The sequence below is a fragment of the Myxine glutinosa genome, chromosome 4 (genome assembly GCF_964187855.1).
Source record: "Myxine glutinosa chromosome 4, kmMyxGlut1.1, whole genome shotgun sequence".
In the NCBI taxonomy this organism is placed as follows: domain Eukaryota; kingdom Metazoa; phylum Chordata; class Myxini; order Myxiniformes; family Myxinidae; genus Myxine; species Myxine glutinosa.
In genome coordinates, this window is record NC_136264.1 from 61,712,799 (window position 1) to 61,728,172 (window position 15,374).

The following is a 15,374-nucleotide window of genomic DNA, read 5'->3' on the forward strand; positions in this document are numbered from 1 at the left end:
CTGTCGTGGGAAGCAAAGAGAAGCTGAAGTTGCAGGCCTTAAAGGGCCACAGACACAGAAAATCATGTTTGGTTTAATTAATAGATATTGCTTCACTTAACACTTAATCGTCCTTTTTTTTGAATAAATATCACTCGATTGGCCCCCGCCACCCAAAAAACGGCGATTTGATTCCTCATGTGACTGGCTACGTCATTGAAGGAATTTTTGTTGTTGCTGGTAGTTTTTAATAATGATTTTGACTATCAGAAGATTCTTGGTCAGGCAGTTATCATTGCGTGCTGAGAAACCTTTCCCTCGATTACATCACACAGGTGACATCATGAATGAACATCACGATTTTAGGGGCGGGACTCCACTACCAGCTAAAAACTACCAACAGCAACAAAAGTTCCCTCGATGACGTAGCCAGTCACATGAGCAATCAAATCGCCGTTTCTTGGGTGGTCGGGGCAAATCGAGTGATATTTATTTTAAAAAAAGGACGGTTAAGTGAAGCAATATCTATTAATTAAACCAAACATGATTTTCTGTGTCTGTGGCCTTTTAACCCTCAGGCAGAGCAAAAGAGGGTCTAATGAAGGAGTAATGCCCAGAATGCCAGATTTCACTTCATCCTTTGTGGCTGGTAGCATACTCAATTATTTTTCTTGATTCCAAAAAAGTAATTATTGGCTTTGAAATTTAACGACAAAAAATTGCTAACTTGCATGGAGGAAATTGTGGCGATTGTGAACATCCACTTCATAAACATGCAATTTGCTAGCTGTAAAATGTGTGAGCTAGCTGGTCGTTTTGTGGACATTGATTCGTCCTTTCTGCCACTCTTATTTAATTAGGGTACCGGAGGGTACCCTATTGTTTTTGTATGGATTATTTATTGTTTAATTTATTTCTCTACCTCCAGGCCCATTTTACCATTGAAATCTGAGATCCCCAAAGTGTTTGCTGCCATGCCAGAGTTTTACATAGAGGATGTGGCAGAATTTCTCCTGTTTGTTATTCAGTAAGTACCCTTGAATAACAGCAATGCACATTGGGTCACAACGGTGCCTCACTGCTACATCAAATTAGGTGGATTAACACTGTGGGTGTGTGTGTGTGTGTGTGTGTGTGGTGTGTGGTGTGTGGTGTGGGTGTGTGGTGTGGTGTGGATTGTTGCGGTTTTGTAATAAAGGTTAATTTCCCCTCCTAGTTAGTTACACTGCAACATGCAGCTTCGCTTAAGCTCAGTTATTTCTTAGTAAATGTAAGCGTAGACCTTTCCTGTGTTAGTTTTGCGCTGAGTAGGATAATGAAAATTAGGTGTCCTTATGGCGCTTTTGGTTGGCATTGGCACCGAAATACCACGCGGCAGGCCTGAACAAGTCGACCAAGGCCGAAGGAAGGCGGAGGAGGAGCCATCGGTAAGCGCGAGGCGCCAATCAGGGCTCGAGGGGAGTGACTTACCACTGCGGCAAAAGGCGGGGTTTGGAACATTCGAGTCGGGCTGGGGCGGGGCCATATAACCCTGCTCAGAGCCCCCCCACCTCAGATGAGATGAGAGTTATGAGCTGAGTTCGGGTGCGATCAGAGACGAGTTCAGTGGAGGTCCGGAGTTCAGACGAGTTGAGATTGCGTCGTATTGAGTCATATTCGATGAAATGAATAATCCCGTTGTACACGAACTTGCCCTGCTCCCCGCGCTCTGCGCAGTATTAATCGCGCGCTGTAAAGGACGACCCGCGCTGGGCCACAGACGCGCAATTTCATTCCTGCCTGCCTATGCCTGATACGCGCCGTGAGGATTTTCCCTCTTGCCTGCTTTCGCCGGGATACATGCTGTGTCCGCCAGAGGGCCACGACTGGGTGAGCTGTTCCTGGAGCGACCGAAGCAGGCGCGTTCGGCGCGCGAACATTCTTCCTCCATCTCCCTGTGTGTGTAAGTGGGCCCATTGTCTGGGAAATAAGTAAGACTTTAAGTTCTGCCCTGTGTCCCTGTCCTTCTACCAATGATTGTAACTAGTGTAAATAAATCTGTTATTTCTTCTGATTCGACCGTTTTGTCTCTTCCATCATTGGTCTCGCATGGTACGAATTAGATCGCTCTAGTCGGGTTCTATAGGAAGATAACAGCACTAGTCACGTGGTACGCCATCCGCTCGGGCGTACGCAATTACACGTGGTTCGTGTGAGACTCGATCCCCACCCCCGCTGCGGCGTGGGTACTCAAGGTACGTGTGAAATTGTCCCGAAACCCTTTTCCACGTTTGCCCGGAAGTGGCGACTCGGTCTCGCGGTTTTGAAGACCCAAGGAGAAAAAGGGGCTTAATCTCCCTTTGTAACGGGAACGGGCTTCGAAAAACCGCAACAATATATACAGCAATACCCCGGCCTACGTCATTAATTGGTTCCATAAGCCGTGACGTAACTCGGTTTTTGACGTAAATCGGGCGTAATGCCTTAAAATGAAGACAAACACCGTAAAACTAGAGTAAACAAGCGTTACGCCTAGGTCCCCCGTCGGGGAAGTGATGTGAGTTGACAAAGTGGAAGACGCAGAAAACATGCTATGATATGATATTTCGCTCACAAAGTTCAGACATACATGGAGGCGGCCATCTTGGATTTTGACGTGGCAACCCAATTTTCAATAGCCTTCTTCCTTATGCCTAGATACACCCACACACCAGATTAGAAGTTGGTACTTCGCTTATTTTTCAAGATATTCCGCTCAAAAGGTTCAGACATACATGGCGGCGGCCATCTTGGATTTTGACGTGGCGACCCAATTTTCAATAGTGTTCTTCCTTATGCCGAGATACACCCACACACCAAATTAGAAGTTGGTACTTCGCTTATTTTTCAAGATATTCATCTCACAAGGTTCAGACATACATGGCGGTGGCCATCTTGGATTTTGACGTGGCGACCCAATTTTCAATACCCTTCTTCCTTCTGCCTAGATACATCCACACACCAGATTAGAAGTTGGTACTTCGCTTATTTTTCAAGATATTTCGCTCACAAGGTTCAGACATATATATGGTGGCGGCCATCTTGGATTTTGACGTGGCGACCCAATTTTCAATAGCGTTCTTCCTTATGCCGAGATACACCCACACACCAAATTAGAAGTTGGTACTTCGCTTATTTTTCAAGATATTCATCTCACAAGGTTCAGACATACATGGCGGCGGCCATCTTGGATTTTGACGTGGCGACCCAATTTTCAAAAGCCTTCTTCCTTGTGCCTAGATACACCCACACACCAGATTAGAAGTTGGTACTTCGCTTATTTTTCAAGATATTCAGCTCACAAGTTTCAGACATACATGGCATCAGACATACATGGCGGTGGCCATCTTGGATTTTGACGTGGGTTGCACCCACACACCAAATTCGAAGGCGGTCCTTCCCTTACGCATGCACGCACGGACGGAGGGGAAAACCATAGTCCCCCTTTCGCTCCGCGGTGCGACGGGGGACAAAAAGGGGGGATAGGTTCCCGGGTCGTGAAAATCCGCGAATAGAGAGGAACAAACAGTGAATGGCAAGGCAAAATCCGTGAATGTCGGCGATAATCCCGGCAATGGCGAGACAAATCCCGCGAATGTTGATGAAAATCCGTGAATGCATGCCGTGCCAGTTTCAATGGAGGAAAGGGAGACAGTCAATTGCCCTAATAGATACAATGGAGTGTATTCATTCTGTACAGTAACTCATGGGGATGACATGTTATGCAGCTGGTGGAACTCTCGATTATAGTGAGACTAAAATTTGCGGCCGCGAAAGCCATGAAAACGCAAAGCGCACAGCAGTGAATGTAGAAGCATGTCATCCTCGCGGCTCGTATATGTGTTTTTTGCGTATGCCCAGCTGCTTTATGCATGCTTGGTGAAAGATGAGTTTTGTAAATGTCAAGCTAGCGGCTTGTGAAAAAAAAAAAATTTGCGCCCCGCGACCGCAGAACATGGCTGTGAATAGGAAAAAAAACCCGGCGATTTCACAGAACACGGCCGCGAATAGAAAAAAAAAACTGCGAATTCGTGGGACACTTTTCTGCGAATAGATAAACAAGTCACATTTTATCATCGGCGGACACTCGTAACCCACGAATAGCGGAACTGTGAATAGTGGTCAGACTGTGGTGTGTGTGTGTGTGTGTGTGTGTGTATGTATATATATATATATATATATATATATACATACACACTTGGCATTTAATATGGAATATATATTTTTTCTTGACTTGGGTTTACTTTCTTAACTCAGTATATCAATCTGGTGAGTTTCTTTTACACTTTGGTGATTTATTTGTTAAAAGAACCATGTCACTGATTGTCTGTCGCAGCAAGAAGTCAACAACAGGATTATATCACAGGTGGCGTGGCAAAATGTACGGACAGGTGCATTTGATGATTGGCTTCACAGTCGGGTATACAAGGGTTGTTGCGTTCTGTATTAGTGGAAAACAACTGCTGCACGTCTCCAAAAGTTATTGCCGCTTCCTCTGGAGATGGTCCGTCAACTCGACAATGCTGTTTGTCATGGAGTGGTGGCTTTACGAAATTACGGCATGAAACAGCGTGCTATTGCTCAGCAGTATGGCATCACTCAAGGTCAGGTGTCAAAGATCCTGAAACGAAATGCTCAGAGGGGTGTCCCTACTCCAATACCAAGGCCAGGACGTCCCCGCAGAACCACAAGAAGGGATGATCGCCAGCTGCACCGGTTAGTCTGCAATGGCCGTACCAAGTCAGCTAATCGGCTTAGGGCTGAGTGGCAGCAACTGACAAATGTGCCTGTATCCAGAAGGCTAGTCAACCGACGACTGGTTCAAGCAGGCTGTCGTGCCAGGCGTCCCCTGAGAAAGCCACGCCTGACCAGACAACACCGCCAGCACCGATTGCAGTGGGCCAGAGAGCACCGTCAATGGCAGCCAGGACACTGGAATCACGTGATCTTCAGTGACGAGTCTAGATTTCTGGTCTATCGTCAAGATGGCCGCGTCCGAGTGCGCAGACAAGTGCATGAAGCCCACAACAAAGATTGTATAGTGCCAAGAGTCCAAGCTGGAGGTGGTGGGGTGACCGTTTGGGCTGCTTTTCATGCAGGGGGCAAAACTGACCTGGTTGTTCTGAATGGAAACCTGAACCAGTTCAAGTACAGGGCCATTCTGGAAGAAACATTGCTTCCATTTGCTCGTGCAGCCTTTCGAGGAAACTTTGTCTTCCAAGATGACAATGCACGGCCTCATCGTGCTCGCATGATCCAACACTTTCTTGCTGACCATGGTGTTGAGCATATGGAGTGGCCTGCCATGTCCCCGGATATGAATCAGATAGAGAACTTGTGGGCAGAATTAACGCGTCAAATCGACCACTTGGACCAGCAGCCGACCTCTGTGCGTGAATTGCAGCAGGCTATTGTCACTGCACGGCAAGCGATTCCTGTCCAAACCTTGGCAAAGCTCGTGAACAGCATGCCTCAACGTGTCCGTGCTCCCCTGAATGCTCATGGGGGTTACACGAAGTACTGAACTGTAATTTTACTGTCCGTATTCCCAGTCGTAATTTAACTTTTGTTTTTGTTTAAAAAAAATTTGGCTAATGTGCAAAATAAAGAGATGCTTCTGGAAAATGTAAACAGAAGTTTCACACTACTGTCCATGAATTGAGTTCGATATCAGTTTACATCACTTTCAAGGATCAATTTATTTGTTTCGAAATGTCAAATGTGGTTTTTGTTTCTTTTAAAGGTCACATTAACAAAATCTAGAATAATTTCAACATAATTCCAATTAACTTTTGGTTCTAAGACATCTTGAAAAGTAAGTTCACCCCCACAAAAAAAAATTCCATATTAAATGCTGTGTGTGTGTGTGTGTGTGTGTGTGTGTGTGTGTGTGTGTGTGTGTGTGTGTGTGTGTGTGTGTGTGTGTGTGTGTGTGTGTGTGTGTGTGTGTGTGTGTGTGTGTGTGTGTGTGTGTGTGTGTGTGTGTGTGTGTGTGTGTGTGTGTGTGTGTGTGTGTGTGTGTGTGTGTGTGTGTGTGTGTGTGTGTGTGTGTAATATATATATATATATATATTGTTACAGACGCGGTTGTGGATGTTAGTTTACCGAGCGGTTTGGTATGGCCGCGTCTGCACAGTTTACCCGATTATACTCGAACGTTGGCCGAGTCGCGCTACGCTAAATCAATTGAGGAAAAGGACACAACGGCTGGGTTAAAATGACACGACACCAAGGGTACAGTTCTCAAGACCTCCGGAGGAGGTTATAATATATCGGAACGTTAGATTACACCGACCAGAGGTACAGCATAGTAAGGTGGGCACTTAAACACGGTCTTATATTAGCCCCGACAGACCACAGATAAACAGGACAAAACTGACTCACACCGGGATTGATGGCAAGGAAGGGCAGGTAGTTGATAGCTCAAGGTGCACCTTGGCTCAGGGGCAGGATCCACACGGTCCGGTCCAGAGATGCGGGAGGTCTCTCTCAGCGTCAGCGTTGGAAGGTGACGTTCTTTCTCCAAGCTCGGGGCGCATCTCACGTCACGTCCGGTAAGTGGCTGCGTATATCCGGCGGGGAGTGACACGCCCTCGGCTCGTTAGCTCCGCCCCAGATGGAATCGGCCCGTTGCTTCTTATTGGGTGCGGGGGTTACCGGGCTCCGCCCTTGACGAGGAGCTGACAGCCAGCCCCTTCGTGGTAACCCCGTGGGCGCACATGGCAATGGCGGCTAACCAAGCCGGTGTGAGGACGCACACTCCCCGCACCGCGGCCGCGCCGCCCCCGCTGTGGTTGTAGTTGTTGTTGTTGTTATTGTTTCATGAGGAAGATGGGAGGAGGTATGGGGAGGTCCTAAACTCACTACTGGTGCCATACAATCACATTCTGGTGCAACGAAGAGTCAGAATTAATGGAAACGAGTCCTTAACTGACATAGACTAAGAATAACTAGCAAGATGTCCGAAAGTTGTCTACGTGAGATGCGGTGGACCTGGGCACGACATTTAATGGGGGAAAAAGGGGAAGGTCGGTTCTACAGAGGGTTATTTACAGGCAATGAGACTAGGGAATGGGGGATTGGGGATAGTTGGGGGGTATTGGGGAAATAGGGGAATATTTACAAGCGGATATGGAGGCCAAATCCCATATCCGCAACATTGCACCCTTCTCTACCCTCGGGGCGACCCGACCCGATAAATTTTTACCTACTTTAGTGTGGCACTCAGATGTAGTTCCCTCTACTATTAACTCTACCCTGAGTGCGACAGTTTTACAGATATTCACAAATGAGTAAATATGTCCCCCTGCGACGTTGCACCCTTCTCACAGAAACACACCCACAGGATAACCGAATCGCGGAAAGAATTCGCAAACTAAACATACAGCCGGTAGGGAGCATTATTTACAAGACTACGCTGATATTTACACTACGATCCAGGACCTGTTTTTGGAGGAACACATGCAGATGTTATGCATAGAGAGAGAGCACGCATGCCAGCATCGATACACCAACCCACGAGTGCTCTGTGGCCTTACGGCCTTTAATAATGTGCAGAGCACCACTTCCAAGCACCAAAAGCACCACCCCATCACACAGTCAGCACCATCCGGTGCACCAATAAAGTGTTTATAAATCACCGGTGGTGTCGCAGCCGGCCGATGTTCTGCCGCTGGTCTTGCCTTCATGTGGTGCACTTGGCCTTCTTGCTTCTTTCAAAAATAAAGAAAGGCGCCAACCGCGTCCATTTCTGTATTGTGGCCGTCAGGGGGCCAACTAAAAGTGGTTCACCTGTATGGCATAGGTGCCACGTTGACCCATAGGTCCATCCACGGGTGGTGCTTGGCCGCAAAAGAACTGCGGTCCATTGTGGGTGGCCATTGCGGTCCATATGGTGTATCGATCCAGGCAGCAAGCAGCGAAAGTACAGGCCCACAACTGCGGAGCCAGCACCTCTCTCTCCTCTCTCCTCTCTCTCTGCCCCAAAGCCAGATCCTCGGAGGTGGGAGACAAAAGAAGAAGACAAGTGAGTAAGGTGGTAAGGGCGCAAAAGTGCACGCAATACAAGATGATGCACCCTGGGGCACATGGGAACCAGGTGAGACAGGTACGTTCCTACCGTACGCCCCCCCCCCCCCACCAGGTAACCTACATGGCCCCTCCCTTACCCCTTACTGCATCCACAAAACACAACACTACCCATAAACATCTACTTTACCAATCAACAAACGTCCCTACTGTCTTCCCCGTTCCTCCCATAAACCAAATTCGTCTTCTCTCCCTCCTAACCAATCAAATTTGCCATTTTCAACTCTCATCAAAATTTGCCATCTCCAACTCATCATCAGTCCCTCCTAGGGAGGGAGAGATGGAATCACCCCAATGTCTCATCCACGTCGTGATGCGTCTCACAAATCCAACAGCAACAGCCTTTCCTGCACACAGAACAAAGAAAACCCAGGTGTGGAGTCATCATCACCACAGGTAAGTGGCTGCGTATGGTGCGACAGGTTCATCAATCCTAACTATTTCCTAAATGACTTTAACAACTTTACACTACCCGGGGTCTTTCTCCGGCCAAACCATTGGCCCTCTTACACTATGGGTTCTAAAAACCAATTCCCATTGACCAAACTGTGGTGCTTTTCAATTTGGGGTCTCACTCCCCCGATTCATCTCCCGGTGCCCTCGCACAATATCTGGGCTGTGGCGTGTACCTCTCCCAGCGGGTCTACCCACCTGCACACCTCCACCACTGCAGTTGCCTCCGAGCTTACCTGCTCCTTACCCTAACCTATCTACCTGGGGAAGGCCCTCTGGCGCTCTACCCACTCGGTGCCCTCTCTGGCACTGGGCTACCCGGGTCCGTCCTCCGGATCCTCGGGCCCCATCCACAACTCTACCGGCTCCCAGAGCCCACCTGCGGCCTCACCTGGCCGACATCCTCACAGTGGTGGAGTGCCCAACCAACTACACACACTAACAGGCTACACGCCCAGCCATTTCCACAACACTAATGCACCCATCCACAATACCATTCTGCAACCGCACCACAAATGCCAATATCCAACCACAATTTACCTATACCCTCTACCTAACACTTACACTACCCGCCCCGGGTACTCGTGAAAGGGGTCCACTCTTCCCCCATCCACACCTTCGCACCATGCACACCACTCCGTACCACTTACTCCAACTCTCTCCACACACCTGTACCTGCACACCTGTGCTCTCACACCTGGTGCCACCTGCACCCTTCTCTCCCCAAGCGCATTCGCGCTGATCCACAACACTTACTACTCATACACTGCTCCACACACCTGTCCAGTTCTCACACCTGTTCAATTCTCAACCACACGGCATCATCTCAGCTAACTACTCCCCTCTGACACTTGCGCTTCCCAGTCGCCCCTTTAAACTATTGCGCTCCCACGTCATTATCATCCATACTAATCTACCTGCGTCCCCACTACAGGTATCAGTCACTATCTAAACTTAACGTTACCTAAGGTCATCTTCTAGGGCCCTATCAATATAACCTAACCCACCCGGGCTAGTTTTCACTGCCATACACCCCATAAACTATAGCGCATTTGCCCCCATGGGAAGGGTGGCAGGGATGCCAGCCTTACCCACCGGGCCCATCGCTCACTACCAATTTTGCACATCAAATTTCAACAAATTAAAAATTTGCCAATCACTACCCATCATCTGCCAATCACTACTGCCAATCCCTTGCCAATCATCAAATTTTGTTTTTCTCTAATTTTGGGTCCAAAACACTAACCTCATCACCCAGTCTACTCACTAATGCCTCTCGGTGCGCCAATTCCTGTCCAAAGCCCGGCTTCGTAAAGCCAAGCAATGGATGCTGGTTGTTTTGTGCCGGCGGGTGGATGCGTCCGGCATTCGGGGCAGGGACGGGGGTTTACCCGGGCCGAGATCCCACGCACCATCTCGGCGTGGAGCCATCCAATGTCCCGATCTCGACCTGCCGGCACGTCTCAACAAAACGTGGTCGCCATGACGACCCTTCCTATCCAGCTGCCCGCTCCACCTAGTGGAGCCTGGACGCGGCCGTTCCACGCGAGGCCCGGCACGCACCGAGGGCCCAATTCGGCTAAAAGTCGACCTAACCGCTGCTCCGTTTAACGTCGATGCTTCACCTGCATGCTTACACCCCGCAGCCCGTTCCTTGCTCACACATCCAGCCGTCCCCATGCTCCTCGTACCTTTCCTTACACACCCAGGTACCCTCATTCCACTCACAGCCTTGGTCACACACCTGACCACCGAACACTTTGGCACACATTCGTTGGTCGCACACCTCACCAACACACCTCTTCGCGCCCCCTCCTCTGTCACCTCCTCTGTGACAATCACAGGTGTGCTCTCATTCGCACACCCAACCACGTGCCTCACCACCAACTCCAGCGTGCATTCCCACTCACGCTCTACCATTCCAGGTGTGCATCCTTCCATCCCAGGTGTACATCCTCGCTCACCTGTCACAACCAACTCACTCTCCTTGTCACTCTCACTACTTTCACCTCCATTCTTGACAGCGCACTCACCCTTACTCTTGACAGCGCACTCTTTCCTCATGCACCTGTCCGTCACACACCTTTCTCGCGCACACTCTCCCGTTACACCCTCTGTAACACTCACCACAGGTGTGCATTCTTCCTTGCCTTTGACAGCGCACTCTTTCCCCATGCACCCGTCCGTCACACACCTTTCTCGCGCACACTCTTGCGCACACTCTCCCGTCACACCCTCTGTAACACTTACCACACCGCGCTTCCATGTGCTCCCTCGCACACGCGCTACGACCGACTCATTCTCGCCAGCACCCTCACTCCTTGGCACGCACTTTTTCCTCACACACCCCAGAGTCGGACTTTCTCGCACACCCCCTTTTTCGCACACCAGACCGGTCGCACACTTCACCAACGGCCTCTCACGAACACCCGGGTCTATCTCGACCCCCAAGCTTATTAAATCCCCTGGCGCATCATACGCACGACCATATTGGTCACCACTTACACCGGGTCCTCTTCCTCTTCGCTTCTCCTCCATCACCTGCGAATCCCTCATCCGGTTAATGAGCACATCATCACGATCCGAACACAGACTTCGGACCAATTCTTTTATCTCCTCTTTTATCTCTTTCTTATCCTCTCTCCGTCGCTTCTTAATTTCGCTCACCCCTTCTTCCACTTCTTCTAATTTCTGCTTCACCTCCTTTATTCCCCGGTACGTCTCCTCAAGCTCGTCCTCCAAGGCTACCTTGACCGTTTCCATGTGCGTCCTCACCTGCCGGTCCTTCGTCTCCATTACCTCTGTCACCTCGTCCAACCTCGTTGTCAGTCCCTCACGTACCATCTGACATTCCCTCTTCGTCGCTATCAAGTCATCTTTTAGTTCTTTCTGTGTCGCCTTTAACCCTCCTAATACCGCTGTGTTCTTCTTTACCTGGTCCGTTAGTTCTTTTTGTCCCTCCGTCAGCTGTTCCACCTCCTGCGTCAGGACCTCTATGCCCCCTTGTAACTTTACAGTCCCCTTTCTCACCTCCTTCTCCATGTGCTCCTTACAGTGCCTCACCTCCTCGCGCACTCCTCCGACCTCCTCACTCACCCCTCTTCTGATCTCTTCTCCCATCACTTGCATCTCCTGCCCAGTTGCCACCCTCATCTGCTCCATTTCCTCCCTGTGAGCATCCAGTTTGGTTTCTACCCCCATTCTGACCCCCTCTATCTGCTGCCCCATCTGTTTAACTTCCCTTTCCGCTTGGTCCCTCATGTCCCTCAATTTGCCTTCCATACTGTTTTCTAACCCCTCTAACCCCTCTTGCATCCCTTCCATTTGATTCTCTTGAGCGGCCATTCTGTTTTCTACTCCCATTAACCCATGTTTTAATCCCTCACCGGTACCCCTCGCTTCGTCCCTCATTACCCCCATTTGGCCCTCCAATCGCTCACTATCAGCCCTCGCTTCGTCCCTTATTGCTCCAATTTGGTCTCCCAGCCCCCTGTTCTCTTCCATGAGGGCCCGCATTTGCAGCATGAATAGGCCCCAATCCATCGGCGGCGCTACCACGGTCGCGGGCGCGGTCGCCGTGGCCATGTGCGAGGCGCCATTTCGCGCGCCCGCCCCCTCGTGCGTGACGACGCTATTTTGCGAATCTGCTACCCTCACTGCTTCGCTCTCCTCTTGTCCCTCATTTTGGTCCTGGATCGACCCTGCCTCACTCTCCCCCACCGGAACCCAGCCGTCTTGGTCTGCCATAGCGCGACTTTCAAAATTCGGGTTTTTATTTTTTTTGTAAAACACAATCAAATTTCGCCGTTATAATTTCGAGCGCGGGAAACGCGCTCCGGATCGAAATCCACTTCCCGACACCAAAATGTTACCCTAATGGTACAATTGGTGTTCCAAAATTTGGGCCTAACTGAATTTAGTCCCAGGTCCGAATTCCACTCCTCGACACCAAATGTTACAGACGCGGTTGTGGATGTTAGTTTACCGAGCGGTTTGGTATGGCCGCGTCTGCACAGTTTACCCGATTATACTCGAACGTTGGCCGAGTCACGCTACGCTAAATCAATTGAGGAAAAGGACACAACGGCTGGGTTAAAATGACACGACACCAAGGGTACAGTTCTCAAGACCTCCGGAGGAGGTTATAATATATCGGAACGTTAGATTACACCGACCAGAGGTACAGCATAGTAAGGTGGGCACTTAAACACGGTCTTATATTAGCCCCGACAGACCACAGATAAACAGGACAAAACTGACTCACACCGGGATTGATGGCAAGGAAGGGCAGGTAGTTGATAGCTCAAGGTGCACCTTGGCTCAGGGGCAGGATCCACACGGTCCGGTCCAGAGATGCGGGAGGTCTCTCTCAGCGTCAGCGTTGGAAGGTGACGTTCTTTCTCCAAGCTCGGGGCGCATCTCACGTCACGTCCGGTAAGTGGCTGCGTATATCCGGCGGGGAGTGACACGCCCTCGGCTCGTTAGCTCCGCCCCAGATGGAATCGGCCCGTTGCTTCTTATTGGGTGCGGGGGTTACCGGGCTCCGCCCTTGACGAGGAGCTGACAGCCAGCCCCTTCGTGGTAACCCCGTGGGCGCACATGGCAATGGCGGCTAACCAAGCCGGTGTGAGGACGCACACTCCCCGCACCGCGGCCGCGCCGCCCCCGCTGTGGTTGTAGTTGTTGTTGTTGTTATTGTTTCATGAGGAAGATGGGAGGAGGTATGGGGAGGTCCTAAACTCACTACTGGTGCCATACAATCACATTCTGGTGCAACGAAGAGTCAGAATTAATGGAAACGAGTCCTTAACTGACATAGACTAAGAATAACTAGCAAGATGTCCGAAAGTTGTCTACGTGAGATGCGGTGGACCTGGGCACGACATTTAATGGGGGAAAAAGGTGAAGGTCGGTTCTACAGAGGGTTATTTACAGGCAATGAGACTAGGGAATGGGGGATTGGGGATAGTTGGGGGGTATTGGGGAAATAGGGGAATATTTACAAGCGGATATGGAGGCCAAATCCCATATCCGCAACAATATATATATATATATATATATATATATATATATATATATATATATATATATATATATATATATATATATATATATACATACAGTGGAACCTTGACTTACGAGTGCACCAACTTACGAGTTTTCCGAGATACGAGCCGTCGCTCGGGCGGTTTATTGCTTTGAGATGCGAGCCGAGACCTGAGTTACGAGCTTACGCTACCCGCCACCAGGTGGGTTCCGGTCACGTGGTTATCTTGCCGTGCAAGTATCTCTGCCGTATATCGCTGCTGCTTTGTTTTCGCATTTTGGTTATTTTGGAAAATTTCTTAGTTTTAACCATGGGTCCTAAGAAATTGAGTGCCAAGGGAAGAGAGGATGATGTGCTTGGATATAATACACGCAATCGTCGAAAAACATGAGCGAGGTGTGCGTGTTGTCGACTTGGTGAGGCGGATGTGAAGGCAGCTGAAGATTTTATTATAACTGAGAAGAAGAAGAGGATGATGTGCTTGGATATAAAACACGCAATCGTCGAAAAACATGAGCGAGGTGTGCGTGTTGTCGACTTGGTGAGGCGGATGTGAAGGCAGCTGAAGATTTTATTATAACTTTTGCCGAACTGATAGAAGCCGAACGATACATCCCCCAGCAAATCTTCAACTGTGACGAGACAGGGCTCTTCTGGAAAAAGATGCCGAGGAGGACGTATATAATGGCAGAGGAGAAGAGCATGCCAGGCCACAACTTGTTCAGAGTGCCGGCGATAGCTCGCCTTCTCTTTGTGGAAAACACGGTGAGATCCTTAACATCCAACAACTAATGGGACGCAAACGGGGCGCCCAGTTTAGCGGTACACACATTGATGAATCACCCTGCCTGTGATTCACCCATGACAGGTTATAGCTGGGTCGGGATTCAAACCCAGGCTGGACAGTTTAGAGTCAAGTGTGCGTACCTCCAGTCCAGGCCATCCTGCCAACTTGTATGCTGCATACAGGTGAAATATAAAGCGCGAGATATTTTTATATATACTGTATATTTAAAAAAAAATTGGTGTGGTTTTTGGCGGGCTGGAACGGATTAATAGCATTTCAATGCATTTTAATGGGGAAATTTAATTTGAGAAACGAGCAAATTGAGTTACGTGCTCGGTCACAGAACGAATTAAACTCGTAAGTCAAGGTTCCACTGTGTATATATATGTATATATATATATATATATATGTATATACTGTGAATAGTGGTCAGACTGTGGTGTGTGTGTGTGTGTGTGTGTGTGTGTGTGTGTGTGTGTGTGTGTGTGTGTGTGTGTGTGTGTGTGTGTGTGTGTGTGTGTGTGTGTGTGTGTGTGTGTGTATATATGTGTATATATATATATATATATATATATATATATACACACAGCAGCTACCTGCCACACACGCTATTGAAAGGGGACTGACATTGCACCCTGTGCTGTTCTGTACTGTAGAACAAACTGATGAGATGGTGTATCTTGGTCAAAAACTTGACATGACATCAATAAAATGCCAATGTTTCAATTAGCAATTGTTGGTTTGTACGGTAGCTCAGTCCGCCTTGCAGCATGCCCAGGGCACGCTGCCGTTGATCCCTTGACAATCGTGGCATGTTGATTGAAATGCCCATTTTGCACTGGCCTTTTTAAAGCCAATATCAAGACATCACGTGCAGCTCATTAAAATCATCCCGTACTCCTTGGCTAATCACTGATAGTCAAAACGGCTGTTCAACAGCTGTGCTATGAAGAGACCATTGAAGGTTCAAGTGACCGTTTTGTCTGACAGTGAGGACACTAT

General features: G+C 49.0%; 1 protein-coding gene across 3 annotated transcripts in view; it reads left to right on the forward strand.

The window, feature by feature from the left end:
- The window catches only part of UBE4B (ubiquitination factor E4B), a 167,722-nt gene that overhangs the window by 104,740 nt on the left and 47,608 nt on the right, over positions 1 to 15,374 (forward strand). For all 3 annotated transcript variants that reach the window (XM_068112397.2, XM_068112398.2, XM_068112396.2), the window contains one exon: positions 908 to 1,006. In XM_068112397.2, coding sequence (XP_067968498.2) covers positions 908 to 1,006 — 99 coding nt within the window. The remainder of the gene's footprint in view (positions 1 to 907; positions 1,007 to 15,374) is intronic.